At 36.6% G+C, this 24,694-nt stretch overlaps 2 protein-coding genes across 3 annotated transcripts in view; both read right to left on the bottom strand.

Moving 5' to 3' along the window:
- Positions 1-484: 484 nt before the first annotated feature.
- CLEC9A (C-type lectin domain containing 9A) lies at positions 485-15,307 on the bottom strand. The gene is made up of 6 exons (XM_008697465.2): positions 15,045-15,307; positions 13,092-13,172; positions 6,194-6,340; positions 3,057-3,208; positions 1,738-1,859; positions 485-1,044 (listed from the first exon to the last, which is right to left on the bottom strand). Exons 1-6 carry the CDS (start codon positions 15,133-15,135, stop codon positions 912-914), a joined length of 726 nt encoding a protein of 241 aa, XP_008695687.1. The 5' UTR covers positions 15,136-15,307; the 3' UTR covers positions 485-911.
- Positions 15,308-17,297: 1,990 nt separating this feature from the next.
- Positions 17,298-24,694, bottom strand: part of CLEC1B (C-type lectin domain family 1 member B) — an 8,724-nt gene continuing 1,327 nt past the window's right edge. For both annotated transcript variants that reach the window (XM_008697470.2, XM_008697469.2), the window contains 4 exons: positions 23,898-24,017; positions 23,592-23,743; positions 20,867-20,973; positions 17,298-19,287 (listed from right to left, as the gene is read on the bottom strand). In XM_008697470.2, coding sequence (XP_008695692.1) covers positions 19,143-19,287; positions 20,867-20,973; positions 23,592-23,743; positions 23,898-24,017 — 524 coding nt within the window. In that variant the 3' untranslated portion in view covers positions 17,298-19,142. The remainder of the gene's footprint in view (positions 19,288-20,866; positions 20,974-23,591; positions 23,744-23,897; positions 24,018-24,694) is intronic.

The following is a 24,694-nucleotide window of genomic DNA, read 5'->3' as shown; positions in this document are numbered from 1 at the left end:
AGAGGGGAGGTGAATTGGGGGGGGGCGGGTAAAATAGGTGATGGGAATTAAGGAGTGCACTTTTGTGATGAGCACTGGGTGATGCATGGAATTGTTGAATCACGATATTGTACACCTGAAACTAATATTACATTGTATGTTAACTACCTGGAATTAAAATAAAAAAAAAAAGAAAAAAAAAAGGGCTGGAGTGTTAACCTTGAGAGTCCCCACCTGAGCCCTTTGATTTGTGAGTGGTGGGGAGAAGCGGTGAGAGGGAGGAAGGAAGTTCACAACTGTCCTTTACTGGAGATGCACTGGTATTGGCAGCCTGACTCTTCCTTCTGCTTATATGAAGTGAACGTGTCCACTAGAATTTCCTAAAAGGCTATTGTCTTACTGGCGGCAGATAGCTCCCTGTCTTCCTTCTAATTTGAAAATCCATATCTCTGTCTGACCGTCCTACTGGTTCGATAGCAGAAAATGCATAGAAAAATCCGGCAAGTAGAGATTTTAAAAGGCCACATTTATTTATTTATTTTTAAAAAATCAGTCAGCTAGAAATGCATCATCTCCCCCCAGTGGCTTATAGATTTTTGCACAGAGTTTATAGTCACTCTAGACTAGGAGAAAAAAAAAAAAGCACAAAGAAAGGATTCTTATTGTTTGTTCTCAACCTTTCAGCTTTCGTCCACTGTATCCATAAATCATTTCTATTCTTGGCAATTTAAACAATGTCAAATGAAGGTCTGGAAAGTATTGAAGAAGATTGCCAAGTGCAAATGTAGAGATAGGTTTTGAGTCCCTGGTAGGTAGTTTCATAGGCCACACATAGGTTTACTTCTGCTCTTGCTCTTTGGAAATTTGTGGCAGGGTTTCCAATGTCCTGTTCAACATACTATCATAATAGATCTCTTCCGGTACAATTGCTATCAGATAGAGGATTTTAATGCATACTTCTCACAGATAAAATATTTCCAAATGTTGCAGTTAGCAGAAGAAAGGAGCTTGTCGTTGAGATATCCACAGAGCTGGTCGGTTGATTGGAATGTCTGTATTGGCAATCTGGAGAAGGAAGTCAGTGAATCTGACATTAGGTGTGGGGCTTACAGAGATGTTCTTGTGGGTCACTGATGAGAGGTGGGTAGCTTTTTGTTTTGTTTTGTTTTAATATGGTGCCCTCCTGTGGCACCCTCCTTCTTCCGTAATAGAGGTGTTTTCTCTCAATAAAAATATGTTAACATAACATCAAAAAACCTCATATTAAAGGAAATAGGTACACAAAAATAGGCCCTAACTTAGGATCTCTTTCCTGACTCTTCATTCTCAAAATACTAAAGCACTTAATCCTGTTCACCAATCTCCCTAGTTCTATCTAAAGAGTATAACAGGGAAAAATAAATAAAAGTAAAAAGCTTAATAGGGAATTCTCTTAATAGTACTATAATTTCTTTCCCTTAGCACTCACTAGCCATTAAATGATACACAGGGAACATCCGTACTAATTATATTGTTCATTCAGATTCTCAAATTGATGCGAATGTGCTAGAGTGTAATGGCAACGGGGCTGAAAAGTAGGAAGACTTGGAAGCCACGAAGCTGCTCTTAAATTACCTCAGCTTTGAGTCCAGTCAAAAGCCTGTGAAATTATCAAGCTGGCTATGTCTTCTGGAGAAAATCTGAGGTCTAAAATAAAATGAACTTTGGAATTCCCTCATGTTTCTACTTTTTCTTGTAACAGTTCTCTCAGACACTTACAGGTCAGGGGAAGGAGAGGAGCCATCTTCCCAAAGCCAAGGTCTGCTGAGTCCATCCTGAGACAGCCCCACCCAGTAATCATAGCCTCTTCGGACCTTCCTCAGGATGCCAGTGATAAATTCCTAGAAGAAACAAGACCCGAACAGTGAACTGAGGGGAAAACAACAACAAACTATCATGAAATATAAAGTGTGGCATTTTGCCTAGACAGACGTTAATGGGAACTTGAGAGTTAGAGAACAAGACAGAGGGTTTTAAAGAAGGGATACATTTTATAGATTTTTTTTATTGCCATGTGATAGATGGGGTGTTAAGGACTATGGGGAAAATAGGCATCTGGTATTAAAATAATCTTAACAGATTCAGAGTTTGCCAGATACTATATGTCAAAACAAGGTGTCATACTGAACCTTCAGTATCAGGAAAAGTAAAAACATCCTTGACATCATAGACCACATAGAGCATTCTTTCCCAGTATACTTCAATATGAGAAATAGTTTAGGAGATTCCAGAGGCAAATTAACTGTAGGCATATTTGTTAGAAAAAACATTATTGACTTAGATAACCAAATTTGCACAGAAAAAAAAGGTGTAAACCTATAATTGTTAAGTCCAAGTTGCCTCAGTTTACTGCATATCCTTAACATATCCTTAAATTGTTCTTTAATTGTTCTTGGAAAAATGAACTTTAACTAATTATTGACTATAGCAAACAAACATTTTTAATAAGATCAGAAATGTGTAACTGTGTATTCTACTTCACACACATTTATGGGTAAAATGATTTCAGAGAAACACTGCTTGTTAAGATGTTAGTAAAGTAGACTTAACGTCAATTAAACATTTCATTTAGCAAATGCTTATTTTTATAGACCTCGCCATTTCGTGACATCACTTCCCTTTTTATACTTTGGCTTTTTCTTTTAATTATAAAATTTTTATTGGTTGTTACACTTCCCTACAGCTTTGAAAATAACAGATTTGAAACATATTCAAAATTATAATATATGTATATCTTGGAGTGGATTAACAAGTGACAAAACGGTATTTCCCTTACCTCCTCTGCTTTTTGATTAACAAAGGACATACCACTAACATATTCCTCTTGATTTCTGGATAGCTTCCTGTTTGGTTTTTTGTCCCATTAATAGGAAAACAAACCTTGGCAATTCCTACTTTGTCTCTTTTGAATCCTTATTAAATATAATAAATATACTTGTGTTATAGAATATTAAGAAATCCTAATTAGAATCAGTCCTTTCCGTTCACGTGTATCAGAGTATTTTCAGAGTGATACGAAACCATGAGAAGGTGTTTACCATTTCTTCTTTGCTGTCTATTTGTAGAAGATTAGAACCCTCCTTCAAACAGTCCTCTTTACTGGTGTTCCAAAATTTCCAGTTTTCAAAGACACGATAACAACTTCCTCCGTTCTGAATCCAGTTGTCTGGACAAGGGTTGCAGTTATGGACTTTGAATAGAAACATTTTACTTTGTTAAAGTTATTATAAAAATATTAGTGGCACATCTCCTCAAAAGAAATCTTTGTCTCACCCCCGGTGAAGCAGAACATTGTAACCAAATGGTTCAGATGAGCTGGTCCTTACCACAGAAAGATTTATAAATTTCCAACTGCAATAGGTCTAGAAGAATTAGTTTAAGATAAAATTAATTTCAGAATATCTTTTTCCAAATTGTTCCTCTCCTAATAACAATTGAGCTGATTATTCTATTTTTATAAATCTTTACCATCTTTAAGCTTACATCATGTATAGTCTTTATTGTTTGCTTATTGTTTCATGTCTATTAATCTCACTGGCCCGATTTAGTTGGAATACATACTGGACCATTACGCAAGCTGATAGTAAGTTTCAAGTTGATGTGCAAATTCTGAGAGTTAAACATGAAATGTTTCCTAGAGCATGGACAGAATAAACAGGGCACTTTGAAGACTGAGTTGAAAATATGTGGGTGAGGAAAATTGAAGAAAAACATAAGTAAGTAAAATAAGTCAAGCAGAGAAAGACAATTATCATATGGTTTCACTCATTTATGGAACATAAGAACTAGGAAGATTGGTAGAAGAAGGAAGGGAAGAATGAAGGGGGGGTAAACAGAACAGGGAATGAACCATGACAGATTATGGACTCAGGGAAACAAACTGAGGGCTTCAGAGGGGAGGGGGTGGGGGATTGGGATAGGCCTGTGATGGGTATTAAGGAGGGCACATATTGCATGGTGCACTGGGTGTTATACGCAAATAATGAATCATGGAACATTGCATCAAAAACTGGGGATGTACTGTATGGTGACTAATGCAACAAAATAAAAATTATAAAAAAAAAAAAGGAAAACATAAGTTACCAATTAGCTTATTTCAGGACTTAGAAGTAAGCCATATTATTTAATCAGTTTTATGAAACCCATCTTAAGAAAGAATATATTCACAAAAGAATTGTGCTCAAGACTGTAAAAGATGGACCAAAAAGCAAGAACTTGACCACATGTTTCTTGCACAGAGGGAAAGACACTGAAATTTCCAGAACTCTGGTTTCTAGAGAGAGGCCTTCTATTTAGGGTCACAAATAGTTCATTATCAGTGTCCAGGGCCTGGATGTTGAGTTATTTAAAGCTTTTCAATATCTTTTGTTTGGAATCTCTGCTAATCAGTGTCTTAACTATTGTTACGGCAAGACTGGTATTGACAAAGGCAGCTGAAAGGTTGGAGGACATATCAGATTTGTAAGTCTCCAAAATGGATATCGCTATTGTCTCAAGGTTAATGGCTCAGAGGTAGGGCTAATTCATGTTTGCAAAAGCTTGTTATATTTATAAACACTGTTGGGCACCCAGTGATTCTGTAAACATTATTTGACTAAATTTCAACCAGAAGGTAGGGTTTTGACCTCTCTCATTGGTGATTATTTAAATGATATCCACTACAGGGATAATTAATGTCAATTAAAAAAATTAATGTCAATTAAGTAGCCATAGAATACTTGACAAACTATACCACACATAGAAATAAGGCTGTTTTAAGTTCAAGATTCTACTAAGAGATGTAAAAAATAAAACGGAAGTAACTTCATTGAATTTTTAAAAAGAGTTGAACCCTGCATTGTTATAATTTTATGATAAATACTCTGATTTTTAAAATGATTTTTCTGCTCAAAGAGATATCTAAATTTAAATCTAAAGCAGTGTTTATTTAAACTAAGTATATTGAAGAATTTAGAACTATAATTAAAGATACACCTATTAATTTGAGTGATTGGATAAAACATAAAATGCTGCTTTAAAAAAAAATCCGATCTCAGAGTCCATAGTCTCTCATGATTAATTCCCCCTTCTGATTACCCCCCCTTTCTTTATCCCTTTCTTCTCCTACCGATCTTCCTAGTTCTTATGTTCCATAGATGAGAGAAATCATATGATAATTGTCTTTCTCTGCTTGACTTATTTCACTTAGCATTATCTCCTCCAGTGCCATCCATGTTGCAGCAAATGTTGAGAACTCGTTCTTTCTGATAGCTGAGTAATATTCCATTGTATATATGGACCACAACTTCTTAATCCAGTCATCTGTTGAAGGGCATCTCGGTTCCTTCCATGATTTAGCTATTGTGGACAATGCTGCTATGAATATTGGGGTGCATATGGCCCTTCTCTTCACTACATCTGTATCTTTGGGTAAATACCCAGTAGTGCAATGGCTGGGTCATAGGGTAGCTCAATTTTTAACTTTTTAAGGGACCTCCACATTGTTTTCCAGAGTGACTGCACCAACCTGCATTCCCACCAACAATGTAGGAGGGATCCCCTTTCTCCACATCCTCTCCAGCAATTGGTGTTTCCTACCTTGTTAATTTTTGCCATTTTAACTGGCATAAGGTGGTATCTTAGTGTGGTTTTGATTTGAATTTCCCTGATGGCTAATGATTTTGAACATTTTTCATGTGTCTGAGGGCTTCAGAGCGGAAAGGGGTGGGGGAATGGGATAGACTGGTGATGGGTAGTAAGAAGGGCACATATTGCATGGTGCACTGGGTGTTATACGCTACTAATGAATCATCAAACTTTACGTCAGAAACCAGGGATGTACTGTATGGTGACTAACATAATATAATAAAAAAATTTAAAAAAATAAAATAAAATAAAATAAATAGTTTCTGAAAAAAAAAATCCGATCTGCTAATCCTACCCATTTCCCTTTGAAATTTGACTGTGTGTTTTTTAAATCTGCATTTCTTGAGACCTCAGTATTTTCCACATACTATTGAAATATATAAATATATAAAAAACATTGAACTGGAGTGTGGATCAAAATTAAGTCCCTCCTAATTTTAAAATTCTGTCTGCAATTTTGCAGACAGTAAAATGAATGTCACTGTTTCTTTTGAGGAATTGGTGCCTGTATTTGTATCTGCACAGTGGAAACTGATTTTACATCAATTACCTGAACTGAAAGAGTTTTGCATCAAGGTTTGGCAATATTTCATCTGAAGGTTATGGTTTTTCTTCCATCGTGTGAAATTCGATAGTGCTCTGTCCTGATGGATGAGTTTTTCTTGCTGCTTCATTGCAATAGTGGACACCTGGAACACTTAAACAATAAATAACAATCATTCTTAATTAAAAATATTGACAAATTAGAACAAAGTAATTCTCCATACAGACTAAGGACAACTACAAATTACTGATTATTTTTGTGACTTTAATTTGCATTAAGGTTTTGCTTAAAATTTACACTGTTCAAGAATCAAAAACTTTGAGGAGCCTGGGTGGCTCAGTGTATTAAGTGTCTGCCTTCTGCTCAGGTTGTGATCCTGGGACTTGGGATGCAGCCTTGTGGCTGGTTCCCTGCTCAGCAGGGAGCTTGCTTCTCCTTTTTCCTCTGCCCCTCCTCCCTGCTTATGCTCTCTCTCTCTCAAATAAATAAATAAAATCTTTAAAAAAATTTTTAAAAAGAATCAAAACCTTCAAAGGATACAGAGCAAAAAACCCCTTTGCCACCCAGATGCACCCAACTCCACTCCCCCAGAGGAATTAGTTTACAAATTTCTTTTTTATTCTTCCACACGTATTTTGAATTTGACAAGTAAATGAATATAAAATACCCCCTTTTTATACAAACAGTAATGATCTATTTATATGGTTTTTCATATTTCATATTTTACCACTTAAAATATATTTTGGACATAATTCCCTATCAGTATTTAAAGAGCTTTCTCATTCTTTCATTATAACTGTATCAAAATTCCATCGTATGAATATATCATGATTTATGTTAGTCTTTCCCTACTGACTTTTAGACTATTTGCAATATTTTGGTATTCCAGAAATATATACCATAATAAAGAACCCTAGTCATACATAAGTTCACACATATGCAAGTGTATTTTTGAGAAAAATTGCTAGGTCAAAGTTTATGTGCATGTAAATTGTACTAGATATTTCCAAATTACCCTCACACAAGCTGTTGCAAATAGTATTTCATTACCATTTGAATTTACATTTCCCTTTTTATGCTTGGTGTTGAAAGTTTTTCTCGTACATATAAATGTCAGTTGCATTTCCTTTTCTATGGAGAGTGTAATTATATAATTATATATTAAATTTTTTTTCATTGGGTTTCTAGTCTTTTCCTTATTGTTTTACATGAGGTCTTTATTGCGTTGTGAGAATTCATTCAAACAGGCCTGGGATCAGCCTGAACTGTGTTTCTAAAGTTCCTGCCTGGCCCTGACCTTTGGACAAGGTATGAGACATACTCATTAATAGTGTAGCTTTGTAACCATCAGTCTGAGGATTTTTTGGTCAGATGATACTAGCTCGTCAGCATTGTTTACTGATGCCATATGACTGATAATTTGCCCCTGGTTACAATGAGACCCTGAGCAGACTTTGCTGTCGAAGCCGGTTACCTGGAAGGAATTGCCTATGTGGGGACACCTGAGTGGCTCAGTCAGTTAAGTATCTGCCCTCGGCTCAGATCATGATCCCAGAGTCCTGGGATCAGGTCCACATCAGGCTCCTCGCTCAGCAGAGAGCCTGCTTCTCCCTCTGCCTGCCTGCCATTCCCCCCTGCTTGTGCTCTTTCTCTCTCTGACCAATAAGTAAAATCTTAAAAAAAAAAAAAAAAGAAAGAAATATGCCTATGTGGTCAGCATAATATAAAAATTACCAGGCAAGACTCCATTTTGTGCTCCCTGCTACCCAAGTGTTTTGTGGACACACACATCAGTGGTTCCTGACTCAAGGGAGAAATTGTGTCCTGAGAAGATAGTTACAGAGGGAGGACAACGTACTTGTCTGTACCTGGCCTCTCCAGACCATATCCTGACTTGAATGGGGTTCTTTTTTTTTTTTTTAAAGATTTTATTTATTTATTCAACAGAGACAGCCAGCGAGAGAGAAAACACAAGCAGGGGGAGTGGGAGAGGAAGAAGCAGGCTTCCAGCGGAGGAGCCTGATGTGGGGCTCGATCCCAGAACGCCGGGATCATGCCCTGAGCCGAAGGCAGACGCTTAACGACTGCGCTACCCAGGCGCCCCTGAATGTGGTTCTTAAACTGCATTCTTCTCTCGTAATAAACTATAGATTTGTAACCATTGTCACTTCAGGTCCTGTGACTCTCCTTTAGCAACCAATCCTGTTTAGCTGATTGTGTTACTGCACTTACATTTGGGTAAACTCAGCTTGTGCACGATATGAGCCACGAGTTTCCCAGTGTATCTCTTGACTTTGCTTGTGGTAGTTCACCCTACATACATCAAATGCTTTTTGAGTCATTTTGAGTAGAAGTCTTACACCTGAGATTATATTTTTTACAAGTATATTTCACTTTCATATTTCATATTTCATGTAGCTGGAATTTATTTGGTTGGAATTTATGAGGTATGATTTCCAATTTTTTTCCCCCAGATGGCGACATTGTGGTCTCATATCATTTGTTGACTAACCCCCTCCTTACCCTCTTTTAATATTTAGCTTACTGTAATTTCCAATAAACCACTTTGATATATTTCTATTGTTTTAATGATATTCAATCCACCTGCTTATCTACTCATAGGTCAGTACCACACAGCCTTCATTATTGTAGATTTATAATTTATTTCAGTATTTGGCAGGGCCAGTCCTCCCATTTTCATATTATTTTTATATTTTTTGTAGTTCTTTCCTAGCTTTTAAGTCAGTTCTTTTTAAAAGATTTTTAGAAAAATTAATTTCTTTGACAGAGAGAGAGAGTACAAGCAGAGGGAGAGGAAGAAGAAGGCTTCCCGCTGAGTAGGGAGCCCGATGTAGGGCTCTATCCCAGGACCCTGGGATCAGGACCTGAGCGGAAGGCAGATGCTTAACTGGCTGAGCCACCCAGGCGCCCCAAGTCAGTTCTTTTTAAAAACCATTTTGTAGAGTATCCATTCCTATTTTACTGAATAGTTTTTGAGCATGGATATTAATTTTCTTTATGCTGCTTGTTTTTTATAGAATCCCTTGAACCTATGGGTTCATGTTTTTAATCAGTTTTGGAAAATCTTCATCCAGTAAGTCTTGAAATAATATTACTTTTGTCTAACTCTCTCTGTCTTGTACTTTGGGTCTACTATTACACATATACTAATCTTTCTCAATATGCTCTAGGACTCACCTTCTTTTCTATGTTTTGCTCAAGAGCTATGGACAATGGGTGGCTGTGCCTTATCCATCTGTGGATGGTTCAGGTAATCCCGCTGGCTAGTGGACTATGTTCCTTCTTCTTAACGAAAGGTTGGGTATAACCAGAGTGGGGAGTAAGAAAGAGAGTGATGTTCTATATTTTATTCGATTTATAACTTGGCATGTTTGGAGATTTCCTTTTAGGAATTTGAAGTATTATTCCCAAATTTTGAATTTTGATGAACTTTTTCTAGATTAACTATATTCTCGAGGTTATTGCTGCTTTGTTTATTACTATCTGAAAAGGTCGTACTACATAAAACTGAAACAAAACTGGAGAAAGGGAAACGAGACTTCTCTTTAGTTTCTCCCTATCTGGGAAGCAATGTACTGTACCTTTACTGGTGTTGGGCTTGTAATCAATTTGCAACAAGTGAGGAATAAAGATTAAACAATATATTTACTTAAGGGAATGTAAGACAAATGTTTTTAAAGCCCTCCCAAATAAAAGTGTTTATTATATGGTGTTATATGATATATCTAATTATGAATTAAGAAAATGAAAAAGAATAGTAAAAACAAATGGAAAAATCTGATTTTTTAGAAAATATTTTGCCCTACAGAGTTTTTTAAATAGTAAGTAATTAGCTTAAGTCATATGGTTGGAAAAAACAGAACATACAAAATAGTAGGAAGAAAGCAAGACATTACTTCTTACATTTAAACCTACCATTCAAATAACAATTGTTAACATTTAGTTTATATCTATTGAAACTTTTTTCCATATTTGTACGTAAAAAATACATCTATTTTACATAAAATTTTTATAAAACTATATTTTTCCATAACTGAATTTTTTATCTGTTATTTCATGGGAAAATATTGCATAACCACATCTCCATGTTAGTAACAATAGTTCTAGAAGACTTCTTTAAATTACTGCAGAGTATTCTTTAATATCAATGTAGCATGACTAATTTTTACCCGTTATTTTATTGGCAGACATCTATGGATGCACTTTTGATGGTATATAAGAATAATTTGTAACTGACCATTGATTAATATCATGATACTTTAAACAGGATATAGATTTCATCCATTTCTCTTTGTCAGAAACATGTCCTTGTTTTTACTATGTATGTTAAATTACATACATCATATTTGCTTATATTTATAATTTAAATATTAGTATTGACCTTTCTCTTGCATTGAACATTTCCATGGAGAAAACATTCAACAGCCCTAAGACTGTTTCGAGAATGTGTAAGATCACCTCTGCAAATGACCGTATTGGTAGCAAAAAAACGAAAGTCACTATACTTGAACAAAAGCCAATGGTAAAAACATTTCACATTTGTGTGGTAATATTTAAAACTTTTAAAAGTATTTATAACTATTAACACAAAAGAAAGCCAAAACTTTTACTTATGAGCATTTTCCAGAAATCACTGAAAGTTTTAAATACTTTATTTTCTGGTTAGCTTTCCTTTATCCTCATCAAAACCTTTTCTTCACCCGATTTTTGTTTTGGGAGTTAAAAAAAAATTGTTTAATACATACTACAACCATGGAATTGCAACATTAAAAAAAAATAAGAAAAAAAATAATAATAAACACTGACATTGTCACCATCTATCCTCCTCTCCTGACCCCATTTTTAGTTACTTCTTATATATCCTTCCAGTGTCACTTGGCATATGATGAAAATATCTGTTGTCAATCAAATGGTGGGGTAGTGTACACATTACTTTAAAAGTTGCTTTTTTCACTTGAGGATGTGTCATGAAGACATTTACATCAGTCCGTAGAGAGCAGCTGCTCTTACTGCTGTTCTCCCCCTGCCTCCCCTCCCCCTCGTCTCCATTTCTACTTCTTCTTCTTCCTCCTGCCCTTCCTTCTCCTTTTTCTTTTCCTCCTTCTGTTTCTCCTTCTCCTTCTCTTTCTCTTCCTTGTTTCATGGCATTCCATGGTGGGGGTGTACTATTGTTAATGTAAATGATCCCTTAATGATGGGCATTTGAGTTTTCCCAATCTTTTTTTTTTTTTCTTTTATCCCATTGCTATCCATGCAAGTTTATCTATAGAAAAAGTTTCCAAAAGTGGGATTTGTGGGTCAAAGTTAGTACAATTTTACATGACCCAGAGTTTGTTAGGAACATGATTATCATAATCTATCTAAACAGATTTCATGAACTACAGAGAGAGAAAGATGAAAGTGAATGTATATCGGACAGCAAGTTTTTTGAGGGTGTGGAAAAAATGTGGAGTATGTTTTTATGAACATCCTTAGTATGTACTGTGTGCTTTTGGCTTTGTAATAGTTGGTGACTGGAGACCACAAGTTCATTTTTATATATAGACAAACTCTATATCCCAATCACTTAATAATATTGCTTTAAGTATTGCATCTTCAGTTCTCTTGTTTTTAATTGAAAGTGTTCTTTATACTTCATTTGTTTAATCTTCTTACCCCAGACAGTACCTATTTACAAAGCAACATTGAGATTTATCATATAGGTGTGATATTTAAACCACATCTTTTGATACTTGCAATGCCAATTAAATATGAATTCTTGTACTGTCATTAGAATGGAGCCCAGCAATATTTCTTTCAAAGTGCCCAAGTTTTAGAGAAAAAAACTGAATTATTGGATGTTAATTACTTATCTGTTAGTTGTCTTTCAACTCTGCAATCTATTTCCAGTGTGTCTGTTTGATAAATAGATATGTAAACATGAGTTTCTTTTAAAAAAATGGACTTGCATTTGGTTTAAATAATGCATTTTCATATGAAGCACAGAGGGTGAGATAAGGAAAACTTTCTGGAAGTGCTAACATTTGCTGTGAGTGGTGATATTTCTTTTCAGGTGATAGACAATGTAAAAATTATTTATTGAGTTTCTAGTAATTCTTAACACAATTTTCTAAGAACAATCAGGAAAATAAGCTCATAGCTAACATGAACAAGATTAAGTTTCTTGTACTTTGTGGAAACAAATCTGAACACTTCCTCATTGTAGAACTCATAATTCTCCCTCAACAGCTAAAGTCTCCTACATAAAGAAATGATTTGCCAGAGCATATAAAAAGGAAGAATTATCTGGACAATAACCTTTATCTCTGTCTTTCTAAGCACATTTCTTAGTATTAGCATGAATGATAATGCAGGTTATTAGTTTTTGTTTGTTTGATTTTTGGAATCACAGCCCTGTAATTATATTTTATAAAAATTTCACTTGCCGGATATGAAAACATGTCTTAAATTTAGACTAAAGGAAATAAAGAAATGTGACTAAAGGGATGCCTGGGTAGCTCAGTCAGTTAAGCGTCTGCCTTTGGCTCAGGTCATGATCTCAGGGTCCTGGGATGGAGCCCGGAGTGGGGTTCCCTGCTAAGTGGGGAGTCTGTTTCTCCTTCTCCCTTTCTCTCTATCTCTCCCCCTACTCATTCTCCCCATCCCTGTCAAATAAAAAAAAAAAAAAGGAAGCCATTATTTTGTATCAGTTATATGCATTTACATGTTTCTGATTGATTTATCTATTTATAAATGATGACATTTTATTTATAATGATATACACATACAGAATTGTATATAAAGCTACATGCAGTGTATATGTATGTTTGTAATGTATAATTGTGTATAAAGTATATGAGATATATGTATATAGGTTATTTCGAAGATATCCTTTTGTACTTACACTTGATCCCCAAGAAAATGGAGGTTGTTACTGAGCCCACGCAGAGAATACATGAAATCACCATCACCAGACACCATGATCCTGAACAAGGCATAGGGGCAATGACACTGAGTTAGAAAAAGTAGATGAAAGAGATGGGCCAGGGCGAGAATAGACTAAGTGAGAGATAAAATAAGCATTCTTACTAGAGAATCCTTGAGGCCATGGGAACTGTGATAACAGGAAAAAAGAACTCCAACTTTTTGAAATGCAAGTTGTAACTTGGAACACCTTTTTTTTTTTTTTTTTAAGATTTTATTTATTTGAGAGAAAGAGAGAGAGTGCACAAGCAGGGGGAGGGAAAAGTGCAGAAGGAGAAGCAGACTCCCTGCTGAGTGGGCTCTATCATGGGATCATGACCTGAGAATCATGACCTGAGGCGAAGGCAGATGCTTAACTGACTGAGCCACCCAGGCACCCCAGAACACTCTGGATTTTGAAAGATATCAAATTCAATAGGTTAAGTAACATACTCCTCTTATCCTTATATGATGCCCCAACCTTACCAACTAGTTACATGTATTCTTTTCCAACAATCTTTTAGACACTATAGCAAACCAGATAGCAGGCTTTCATTTTTTTTTTAAGATTTTATTTATTTATTCGACAGAGATAGAGACAGCCAACGAGAGAGGGAACACAAGCAGGGGGAGTGGGAGAGGAAGAAGCAGGCTCATAGTGGAGGAGCCTGATGTGGGGCTCGATCCCATAACGCCGGGATCACGCCCTAAGCCGAAGGCAGACGCTTAACCGCTGTGCCACCCAGGCGCCCCAGGCTTTCATTTTTTGAAAGCAGAAATGCTGTGATGCATTTCCTCATCTCTTTTCAGTACTACTTAAATGATTGGTTTAGAGATATTTCTTTTGAACATACAATTTTGGATGAGGAACACTTTTTTTCCAAGTAATTTTGCATCTATTCCGGAAAGAAAAATGAAGAATGTGTGATTTGTTATATTCTTAACGATAATCAGAGAATAAAATAAAAGTTATCTTTGGATTATGTGGTAGGCTGAATAATGCCCCTGCCCCAAATGCCCATGTCCTACTCCCTGGAACCTGTGAATATTACCTTATATGGCAAAGGAGACTTTAAAATGTAATTAAGTTAAGGATCTTGGGATGGAGACATTATCCTGTTTTATCTGGGCCTTTATAAGTGAGAGGTCAGTGGTCGGGGTGCTATACGATGATGGAAGCAGAAAGAAATTTGAAGGCACAGCGCTGCTGGCTTTGAAGATGGAAGAAGGGGCCATGAGCCAAGTGAAGCAAGAAGTGCAGCTCTAGAAACTGGAAAACACAAACGAATAGATTCTCCCCTAGCTAGAGCCTCTTGAAGGAGAGCAGCCCTGACAACAGCTTGCCCAGTGAAACCTGTTTCGGACTTCTGATCTTTAGAACTACAAGATGATAAATTTGCATTGTATTATTAACCCCTTTGGTCTGTGGTAATTTATTATCAAAATAACAGGAAGCTAATACAAATGTTAAGATCACCAGAACCGGTCACCATAGCACACAGCTCCAGGCTGGCGAGTTTTGTCAGTTTTTCAGCCTATGTTTTCTCTTTATTTCCTAGTCTTTGTCAGGTAATTTTCAGGGCGTTTTACGCAGGAACTAAAATAATAAAAAATATGTGATTTCTTTCATTTATCTTCCAAATCCCGGAATTCTTTGTCTTTCCAGCAAGAGAGAGGGAAAAGGTACTATATATTTGTCAAATCCATCACTCTTTTCCTTTTGCACCTGTACTTACTCTTCCACATCACTTCATCTTTTAATGTTAGTGTATCATGCACGTTATCAGATGCATATGTGGGTTATCTCATTAGAAAAATCACCTTGGGCTCATCACAGAACAGGAAACAAAGCATAAACTGCAAAGTCTTGGACTAAATAATCAGAACTGGTTACCTGAAAACTTGGTGGAAGACAGATATTTCTGGTAAGGGCTTGGTGTTGGATTATCCCACTGAAGAGAGGCATATGTTTCTTCCTCCTGCATGTCTGAGATGCTGTGAGAGGTAAGGCAGTCCACACGAGTAGCTAAGACAAATCACTCCTCTTGTGGTGGGAACAGGTTCGTGAAAGAACTGAAATCAGCTACTTCTCCCAACAGTGGGAAACTACGTTTGGGTTTAAGGGATACAATAGATGCATCTTCATCTAGAAAGTAGAAGTTTATGAAGTTTAGGCCAATGTACAACTTGTTAAAGAAGGAAATGAGAAAAGAAACTGAACTTGAAATGGCCTCAAGTAGACTAGGTTATTGCTCTGGGTTCTGGAGTGCGGCAGATGCTGAAAGTGACAACACTGGGTTATTATCAAGATGAAAAGAATAGATGTGCCAACAATGCACTTATATTTTGGTACAGGACATGAAGCATGTGGACGACCTAGATAGCAAAGACCTGCGGTTAGCTCACATCGGACGAGACAGGGTGAAGAAGCTGTAGATCACTGTGTACCCTTAAACAAAAAAGCTTCTAGGAAGGGATTTCATCCCTAAAATAAATTTACCCACTGTATTCGTTATGGTAATGTAGTTTCTGGGACAAGTAAGTCTCAAAAAAAAAATCAGTTGTTTAACACAATAAAGATCATTTCTTGTTCACATAACAATTAGCTCCAGTAATCCTGGTTAGTGGAGAGATTTCGTCTAAATGGGATGCAAGCTCCTTCTATCTTGTGAGACACTGGAGTCCCTTAGGAAGGACAAGAGAAGATGCCAAATCCACACCTGCTTCTTGAAAGCCATCACCTAGAAGCAGCATGTATCACGTCCACATCCACTAATGTAATGCCCGTGTTTGGAGCTAAAAGGCTGGGCCTGGTACATGTAGTTTTTGCCTGGCTAGCGAACTTTTGAGAACAGCTTTACTCTAAATGAGAAGCATGAATTATTTAGTGCATAGATGGCCATTTCTGCCACATCCTGTGACTATAGCATTGGTAAGACGAAACTTGATATTTCAATCATCATTCACATATTGGCCATTTGCTCTTATGGCCAAAGGTCGTGTCTTGGTAATTTATAGTTTGCAAATCTCAACAATCTGCAAAATCGCAATGTTCTCTTTTGTTTCAGTATTTCCCTGGATCAATCATTGATCTCTATAACAAAGGAAAACAAACGACATACTCAAGGAGGAATCTCAGAAAGATTAATGGGAACAAAAAGAGGTGGTGAATTATGCACTGAGACAATGTTTTCACCCCCTAGGCCCAAGGAGTTAAGGGGAAGGTGTCTGATAGGGGCCATGGCCTAAGATACACGAAAGAGCGTGAAGCCTTCGCCAAACGTGGCATGGTAGGGAGGGGGCCAAGGGAAATAGTAGTACCCTGACCACTCTCTCCTTTCACCCTTTGATTACTGCAAGTACTTCTCAATAGCTAAATTAACTGGAAGCCAGGGGAAAGCTGCCCCCAATAGTCCTGTTCGTTTGAGGTCTTCCTCCCAAGGCATGGGGTGGGGCTGAGAGGATCTCAAGAGGTAAATGGAGAATATCCAGCAAATTCTCCAAATATTTCAAATGATTTTCATATGATCTGAGATTCTGACCTGAAAAATAATGTGACTTAACTCTCTGTAGCCTTCATAATGTAATGATTTCTATCTTGAGGAGAAAAAAGAGGAAGAAACCATAAGCATACCAAGTATGCATTAAGACTAATGTCGGAGCAATCAATAAGTTGTCATTAATTTCCAGGTGCTCTCGAATTTTATCAGTGCTAAATAGCAAGCTCAGAAAGGTCTAGTTTTCTCTAATACGGTATATTCTCTGACAAATTTCTTTGGGGGAAACACTGGGCTCTCCCAATAAAGGACTGTTACTTGTTTTGCTTATGTTTTAAATCATACTACCTGTTACTTATTATTCATTGCATTCCCAGTACTGTTTCAAAGGGTTTTTACACGAATTACTTTGATTCTCCAAATAGCTCTGTGAAATAAGCACTATTATGAATACATTGCAACTTAATTGCACATTGAAGCACTGAGAAGTCAAATTATTTACCGAAGTTCACTCGGGTGATAAGTGGAAGAGTTAGTATTTGAAACTAGGTGGTCTGATCATGGAGCCTGTGTTATTAAAATCTGTGATATTCTGATTTCACGTGTAAGATGATTTTGATATGAGTACCAGAAAAAAGAATCTTTGTAAGCACAGTTTGATTGGTTTATATTTTTAATTGCATTTTTGCCATGAATCAAGATACTATTCCTTGAAATTTTCTTGTTCCATAGTAATATATAAATATATGTTTTTCCATTTGTGTCTAATAAAACACTCAAGTCCAGAGACATGGTTGGTTGTTTTTTGGATGATTTTCTGAATTATTAGTTCCTATTCCACTTCTCTAAATCTACAAATAAAAAATAGTATAATAATGATACTGTCCCCTCAAAGCCAAGATCTCAAGACATTTAAAGTAGAAACAGAATCTGAGGTATTTGTATTCTATTTCCTCAGTGACTCCCAAATCTGCTTGCTTCTCGATAGTCTAAAACAACACACAGATTCAAGTGTCTTTGAGTGTTAGTGCTCAAAGGTATAAAATAATACATATTTATTGAGTATTTATTGCATGCTTGATACTCTCTTCAATGCTTTATATATCATATTAAGTGATCCTCCCTATTACCTGTGAGTAAAGTAATAATATTAAGCCCATTTCATAAATGAGGAAACAGAGTAACTTAGCAAAAGCCACACAGGGAGTAAGTTCTAATGTAATTTTTCTCAAAATGTGTTAAAAACTACTCATATCAGGATCAAGTAGGAGAGCTTATTGAAAGTACAGACTTCAGTGTTTCCTCAGCCTTCCAACTGAGAACCTGAAGTACTTGTGTTTGAACATCTGCAGGTCTTAACAAACATCTCAGCTGAGATGTTTGAGAATCATATTTAAATTTTATTACTACCAATGTAAGAAGAAAAAGTAGCTTCAGGGACGCTGCGGGAAAGAAATGCAATTTGCCTATTATCCTGTGAAAGGGTGCCTCTCCACAATTCTATAAATACTTCATGAGTTACTCAGCAAAAACCAAGCATAGAACTGTCAGGAAAAGATAAAACATTTGTACTTGCTGTTTTGTCTACTTGCCTATAGGCCTTATTAGGAAGTATGTTTTTATTTTCAAACGCCATCAAGTTCCCTGCACAGAAATTTTATTTTCCTTGCGTAGAAGGAAGCTTTAATTTCCTTGCTGTTGAATCTGACCAAAAGTGGACTTGGAATCCAGATTATAATTGTGTCGTGTTTTACAGATTGTGGTGCCTCTCACACGATGAGAAGCAATTATTTTTCTCTTTCCAGTGAGCCAGGAACTGTGCTTGGTCCCAGGCATACAACAACAAATGGGAAGGTCATGGTGTTGGCCTTTATGGAATTTCCGGTATAGGTAGTACTCTGATGCTTTATTAGGTTGTACAGCTGTGAAGTAATGGGTGTTATTCTATTTGAAATATGAGAAAATGAATAGTAAAGAGGCTATATGACTAGTTGGTCCACGGTGGTACTTAAATTAAGTAATCACACCATCTAGATTGTTCTACTGATTCCAAGGTTAGTATGCTTTCCACTACCTTAAGCTGTCTTTCAGACTTAGATATTTTGTACAGCTTAAGTCAATAAAATCCCAACCTTTCTTATTTCAATTTAAAGTGTATATGTTTATGTATGAAGATGTGGTGAATCATACCATGTTGAGATAATTAGGAATGGAAGACAAGAAGAAAGAAAATTCATGGAAACATAACAATTGAGAACAAAGGATCAACTCACAGACAGGATTCTAGATGTATAAAGAAGGCACGAAGTCACCCCTTAGTATAAGGGGATATATAAAGAAAGGACGAGGTGGTATTGGTAGAAAAGATAATGCAAAGATGCCTCCAAGGGGCATAAAGGGAAAAATAAGCAATTCTGTGGCTAGTGAGTCCTTCATCCACATCTTTCATTGTATAATCAAGCACTTGTCTGTGACATCCTGCCCATCTCTTGGCATTAAAGTAGTGTGTCCACATTTACCATGCCTGCCTTCCTCTCACAGGTCAAATGATGCTTGTTCTTACAGAAAGTAGGGTAAATTTTCCCATCATAAAAATAAGCACAATTCATATTTTCTCTTTCATTTCCAGAAAGCTCAAACCTGTGAATGGAAAAGGTAGAATGAGTTCCTTCGAAAATTATATAAGTAGTCAACAATTAAACTCCGCATGAAAGTATTCTGTCTCACAAAATGAAAACAAAAAGTATGGGGATAAAAGTAAAAAACAACACTCAGATCATTGAGAACTTTTCAATTTGCTTGGAAGTATAGACTACGTACATCTGGGTAAGTCAACAGCAATTTAGTACAGCATTGACTAAGCCCCAAATGAACAGTAGGCACGATAGTGACAGAAAAAGAGATGGATGGGATCTGAAATGATAGGAAAGGCTTTATCTTTTCATCTTTTCATAGAAGGTCACACTTTAGTTATGTCTTGAAAGAAGGGTAGGATTTAGATAAACACAGAGGAGAGGGGAGAGTCCTGTAGGGCAAGTAGCTGCACAGAGTGGGAATGAGCTCAAGGAAAAGCAAGTCGATTAAATATTTTTGAAATGAGGATTTATGTTGTAGGGTAGTAGAAATAAGGCAGCACACAGTATTGTAATTGCCTGTTAACTTGTCTGTATTCCTTTCCGGGCTGCTTGTAACAAGAGAACAAAGAATGTATAGATCGAATTTATTTGCCAAATATCTATGGGATACCTAACTATGTGCCAAAGTTGTTTTGTGTTCTGATATTGATAGAGTAAACAGGGACAGGGTCCCTTCTACTGGAGAATTTATACTATAGTTAGAGGATATTGGTAAGAAGGCAGCAAATAGAAAATTTCAGAGAGTGGTAAGAGTTAGGAAAAAATGAAATCGTGTGATAATGGACTTGAGTAGATGTGGGTGGGAGGAGGGTAATTTAGTTTGGGTAATTAAGATTGACCTCATTGAGGAAGTGATGTTTTATCAGACATGTTAGTCACAAAAGGGAGCCCATCATGGATATCTGGAGGTAGAGCATTCTAGAAGAAAACAGTAAGTACAAAAGCCCTAAGACAGCAAAACAAGTTTTATTTGTTGAAAGCACAGAGTTTTCACCAGTTTCCCTGCGATATTGTGAATGAGGCAGCAAATGATAGGAGATAAAGCTCAAGATCTATGAAGAAGTTTACTTGTACTTGCAGTGTCCTTTGCTTCTACCCATAATAAATACTTAGTATTTGTTGAATAAATGAATTGAAAATATAAGTAATGATCAGATTGTACAAGTTGTGGTTATCAGTTTTAACTTTAACTGGAGAGACCTTACAGTTTTGATATGCAAGATGAGCAAAGGTCTTGAGATTGGAGATTGGAAACACACACACACACACACACACACACACACACATTCCAATGGTAAATTTGAGGGTAGAAATGAATAGGGAAAAATATCAGGAGTAAGGTGGATTGTGACTTAGATAAAGAGCACAGGAATGGGAAAGTAAGTAAAGCAGAATTGTCCTATTAGCAGTGTTCACTTATTAGGAGTAGGGTGTCAGTGAGTGTGCTGGTGCTTCCATAGCAGCACACAGTAGGTCCGAGAGTCACCTGTCAACTTTTAAGTCACGTGCCTCCTAGAAGATGGAGGATCTCAAGAATAAAATTTGCTCTTTGTGCCTTGTATTCTGTAAGTCCATTGACTTACACATTTTTGGAGGGCACGGAGCCATCTTCCCACATCCAGATCTCATTAGGGTTCTTGCGTGACAATCCAACCCAACGAATTAATCCAGTCCTGGACTTCATGTATTCCTATTGCAAACACAGATAAATATAATGGCCGAGTTAGATTGTATGTCTATGTTAGTGTTAATTAATTATATTTGATATTTAGAATTGTGCCAACTTCATTTGTTTTAGAATAAAAAATTGCTTGTAGAATATAGGAAAAAAATTTTCACAGAAGGCAGATATTCTAACCTTTCTACATGTTTATCTTCTGGTGATTGAAGACGAGAGTTTCAAATAGAGTACCAAATATGGCTATTAAATAAGATAATGGTACACAACTAGAGAAGGAAAATAAAAAAAGAAATATATTGTTGGTGAATTTTCATTATTCCCTACATTTGACTTCTACTTGCTTTGGTTTCATTGCTAGCTTAGTTTCGTATTAGCCTACAATATTTACATTGGAAGCATTAATTTGTTTTAGTTGATTGAGTAAAAGGAATTATGCGATGTCTTTCTCAAAGGGATCACAAACAGCATTTGCTCTTTGTAATTTACCTTTATCTACCGAGGAATTATCACTATTTACTGTATGATACACTATACTTATTTGTTTTGTTTATTGCCTCTTGCTCCAACTGAAACACAGTGGCTCCCTGAGGTTAGGGACTTCTGTATGTTTTATTACCTGCATGGGTTCAGATTCTGCAATAGTTCCAGTGCATATTTGCAAAATTAACGGATAAATCAGCCAGTCAATCAATCAATCCATGGGTAACCAAGTTAAAAAGAGTCAAATATTCAAATACTCTCATACCTCCCAGAAAAACAGGTAGGTGAGAATGCATTCTTAGCAAATAAAAAATGACTCAAGCTTCTTAACAGAAGTGAGACACAGAATGGCATTCCATAAGAAATGCTGTGTGATAGTCACTTTTGACTGCTTATTTATTTATCGTTATTTTTTAAAGATTTAATTTATTTATTTGAGAGAGAGAGAGATAGTAAGAGAGAGCACATGCAGGGGAGAGGGGCAGAGGGAGAAGCAGACTCCCCACTGAGCAGGGAGCCTGACATGGGGCTTTATTTCAGGACCCTGGGGTCATGACCTGGGCTAAATGCAGACACTTAACTGACTGAGCCACCCAGGTGCCCCTTAGTTATTTATTTTTTTAAAGATGTATCTATTTTAGATTAAGAGAGAGAGTGTGAGTGGGGGGTGGGGCAGAGGGAAAGAATCTCAAGCAGACTCCCCACTGAGCACGGAGCCCAACATGGGGCTCGATCCCAGGACCCTGAGACCACAACCTGAGCCAAAACCAAGAGTCAGGTGCCTAACTGACTGAGCCCCCCAAGCATCCTGACTGCTTATTTTGTAAAACTTGAGCTGTCCCTCACCTTTCTGTCAACTCCTGTTCTATTCTTTAAAATACATCCACGTTATATACTTCACCATACGAAGTATACTCTGCCTGAAATTCAACTATTTTTTGTTTCTCAAAAATGACATTGCTTCCTCTTTCATTTATAAATCTCCAACGTGGCATCAGTTTAGAGTAGCAAGATTCAAGACATGTTTGTACGTCTCCAATTCATCTCTTGTTATTGAAGTTGAGATTTTGGGAGCGCTGTCTTATTTTGCCCAATTGGAAAGAAAGTTAATTTACTTACCTGAATATCATCTCTGTGAGTTTGAATCCACAAAAAGAGTTAGTGGATGGTACAGCAGTTAGAATAACAAGGCACACAAATGATCATGAGTTTCACTGGAATGATCTGCTCATGTCTGGTCCATTACTATGGACTTCAGCTCAGGAAAATATAAGTCAATTTTGCTGATCAATTATAGCAGTTCTGTAGAATATGACTAGCTTAACTATTTGAGTTTGGTTTAATCTCTGCATACAGCCCAAATCCAGATCTTCTACTTGCTTTTGTTTTTAATATACAGAATGTGAATAATTATCATATTGGAAGTTGTAGGTTACACACCATAGAGAATTTCTGCCTTTCGAAAAATGCTTTAATAAATCTATCATTTGGCAAAAGGGAGATGCCCAAGACTTGGTTTCTGGTTCGCTCCCAGAATTCACAAAAAAAGAGAAATCTACATTAAATAACAAAGGGAGAGTGTATGAGTGGATGTGAACATATTTTGCTTCAAAATAGGGCTTTTGTTAGAAGCTGTCAGAGGAAAATGTGAAAGAGGAGACATGTTTAGAAGAAAAATTTCAACTGAAATCCTGCGTGTTTCACAAATGAGACTGTTCCCAAAACTACAGAAGAGCCTATGAGAGGGTGAAGTCTGCATCATGGTTTGTTCAAGTTCAATCGTTCAACAATTTAGCAGAAACGAAGGACTCATGTAATATGGGGATGACACTTCTATTTATATTTTACAATGATATTAAGTTTCTTTATACTTTCAGATTCTTTTATGGATTAGTAAATGCAATCAAGGAAGCTGAGAGAAGTGAAATGACTTGTCACAGAGGTAACACCAGAACTCTCAGTCTCATCAGTTCCTTTTACCCCTTTCTACTCTTAAATGTGGTCGTTTCTACTGGGCTTGATAAGGTTCTCAGATTAGCACAGACTGGAAGACATGAGAAAATACGTATATATCTTTTTTTAAGTCAAATGTTTCACTTAAGATTCTTCTTTTGACCCCAAAATATTTGACGTAAGAATCTCCTTACCAGAACGCTCTGGCTGGCGATCTTCAGCAAAGTAGAGTTCATGCTAATACAGAACTGCTTGCTCTCTTCCCACGTCAAGTTGCGCCTGAAGAATCCATAGCAACTATCGCCATAATATCTCCAATTTCTGTCACATGGGCTGCATTTATGGCCTTAAGGTGAAACCAAGCATAGGAATCCGTACTTTTTACTTTCACTTTTTCCCCAGATTCGGTGTTTTCTGTAGAACTCCAGATTCCCTACAGATAACATCACAGAAATACTCCAGGGGGAGGGGAGATGAAGAGGTTACAAAACCATACTTACTGACAATGTTCTTTTGTTCCAACTGTTTTATTAAATATTGGCAGAACTTCTTTGCCAATTGGTGCAGAGTTCCTGAGGCATTTTTATTCTCTACTTGTTGGTAGTTTTGCTCTGTGACGGCTAGATGTAAAAATTAGATAATAATTTGTAATCAGGATCATAAGGGTGACGCAGAGACCTCTCGATGAGTTTTATTTCAGTAGAACTGTCAGTCTGTGAAGTGTTTGCTAGCTACACATGTGTAAATGGGTACTGCAAAGGGGTCTGGGCAAGGGGGGGTAAAAAGAACAAATTAAGAACTATGCAAAACTGACTCCTGATGGTTATGCAAAAGAAGAAGTGAACTATATGAAGGAGACAATCACAAATAAGAAAATGCCATGATCAAATTGCGTCCCCAGAGTGAATGTTTTGGTATTTCTTTGAATACAGACTTCTAAGCAGATTTCAGAGGTGAAAGACCTCTGTAACTTTGTTTTTTCATGTAATATCAAAATAGCCATTTATTTAAAAAAATATATATATTGATTCCTTGTTGTGTTCAAAATATTAGGATATTCAGGTGATGGAGAACGAAAGATTCTAAAATATCTTGTGACCAAATAAACAAGCACACAAACAGGCAACAGCTACACGGAGGGTAATGTCACATTGGAGGGCTTTTCGGTTTATAAAAAGAAAAAATATATAAATTAGGTGGGATATGAATTTCTTCTGAGTGAAAGTAAACACATTCATTAAACAAAGTGGGAAGGAGGGCATTTTAGGAAGAGGGAATACAATGGAGAGAAATTTCC

The sequence above is a fragment of the Ursus maritimus genome, unplaced genomic scaffold (genome assembly GCF_017311325.1).
Source record: "Ursus maritimus isolate PB19 unplaced genomic scaffold, ASM1731132v1 scaffold_26, whole genome shotgun sequence".
Classification (NCBI taxonomy): Eukaryota; Metazoa; Chordata; class Mammalia; order Carnivora; family Ursidae; genus Ursus; species Ursus maritimus.
This window is presented reverse-complemented; position numbering and strand designations above follow the sequence as displayed.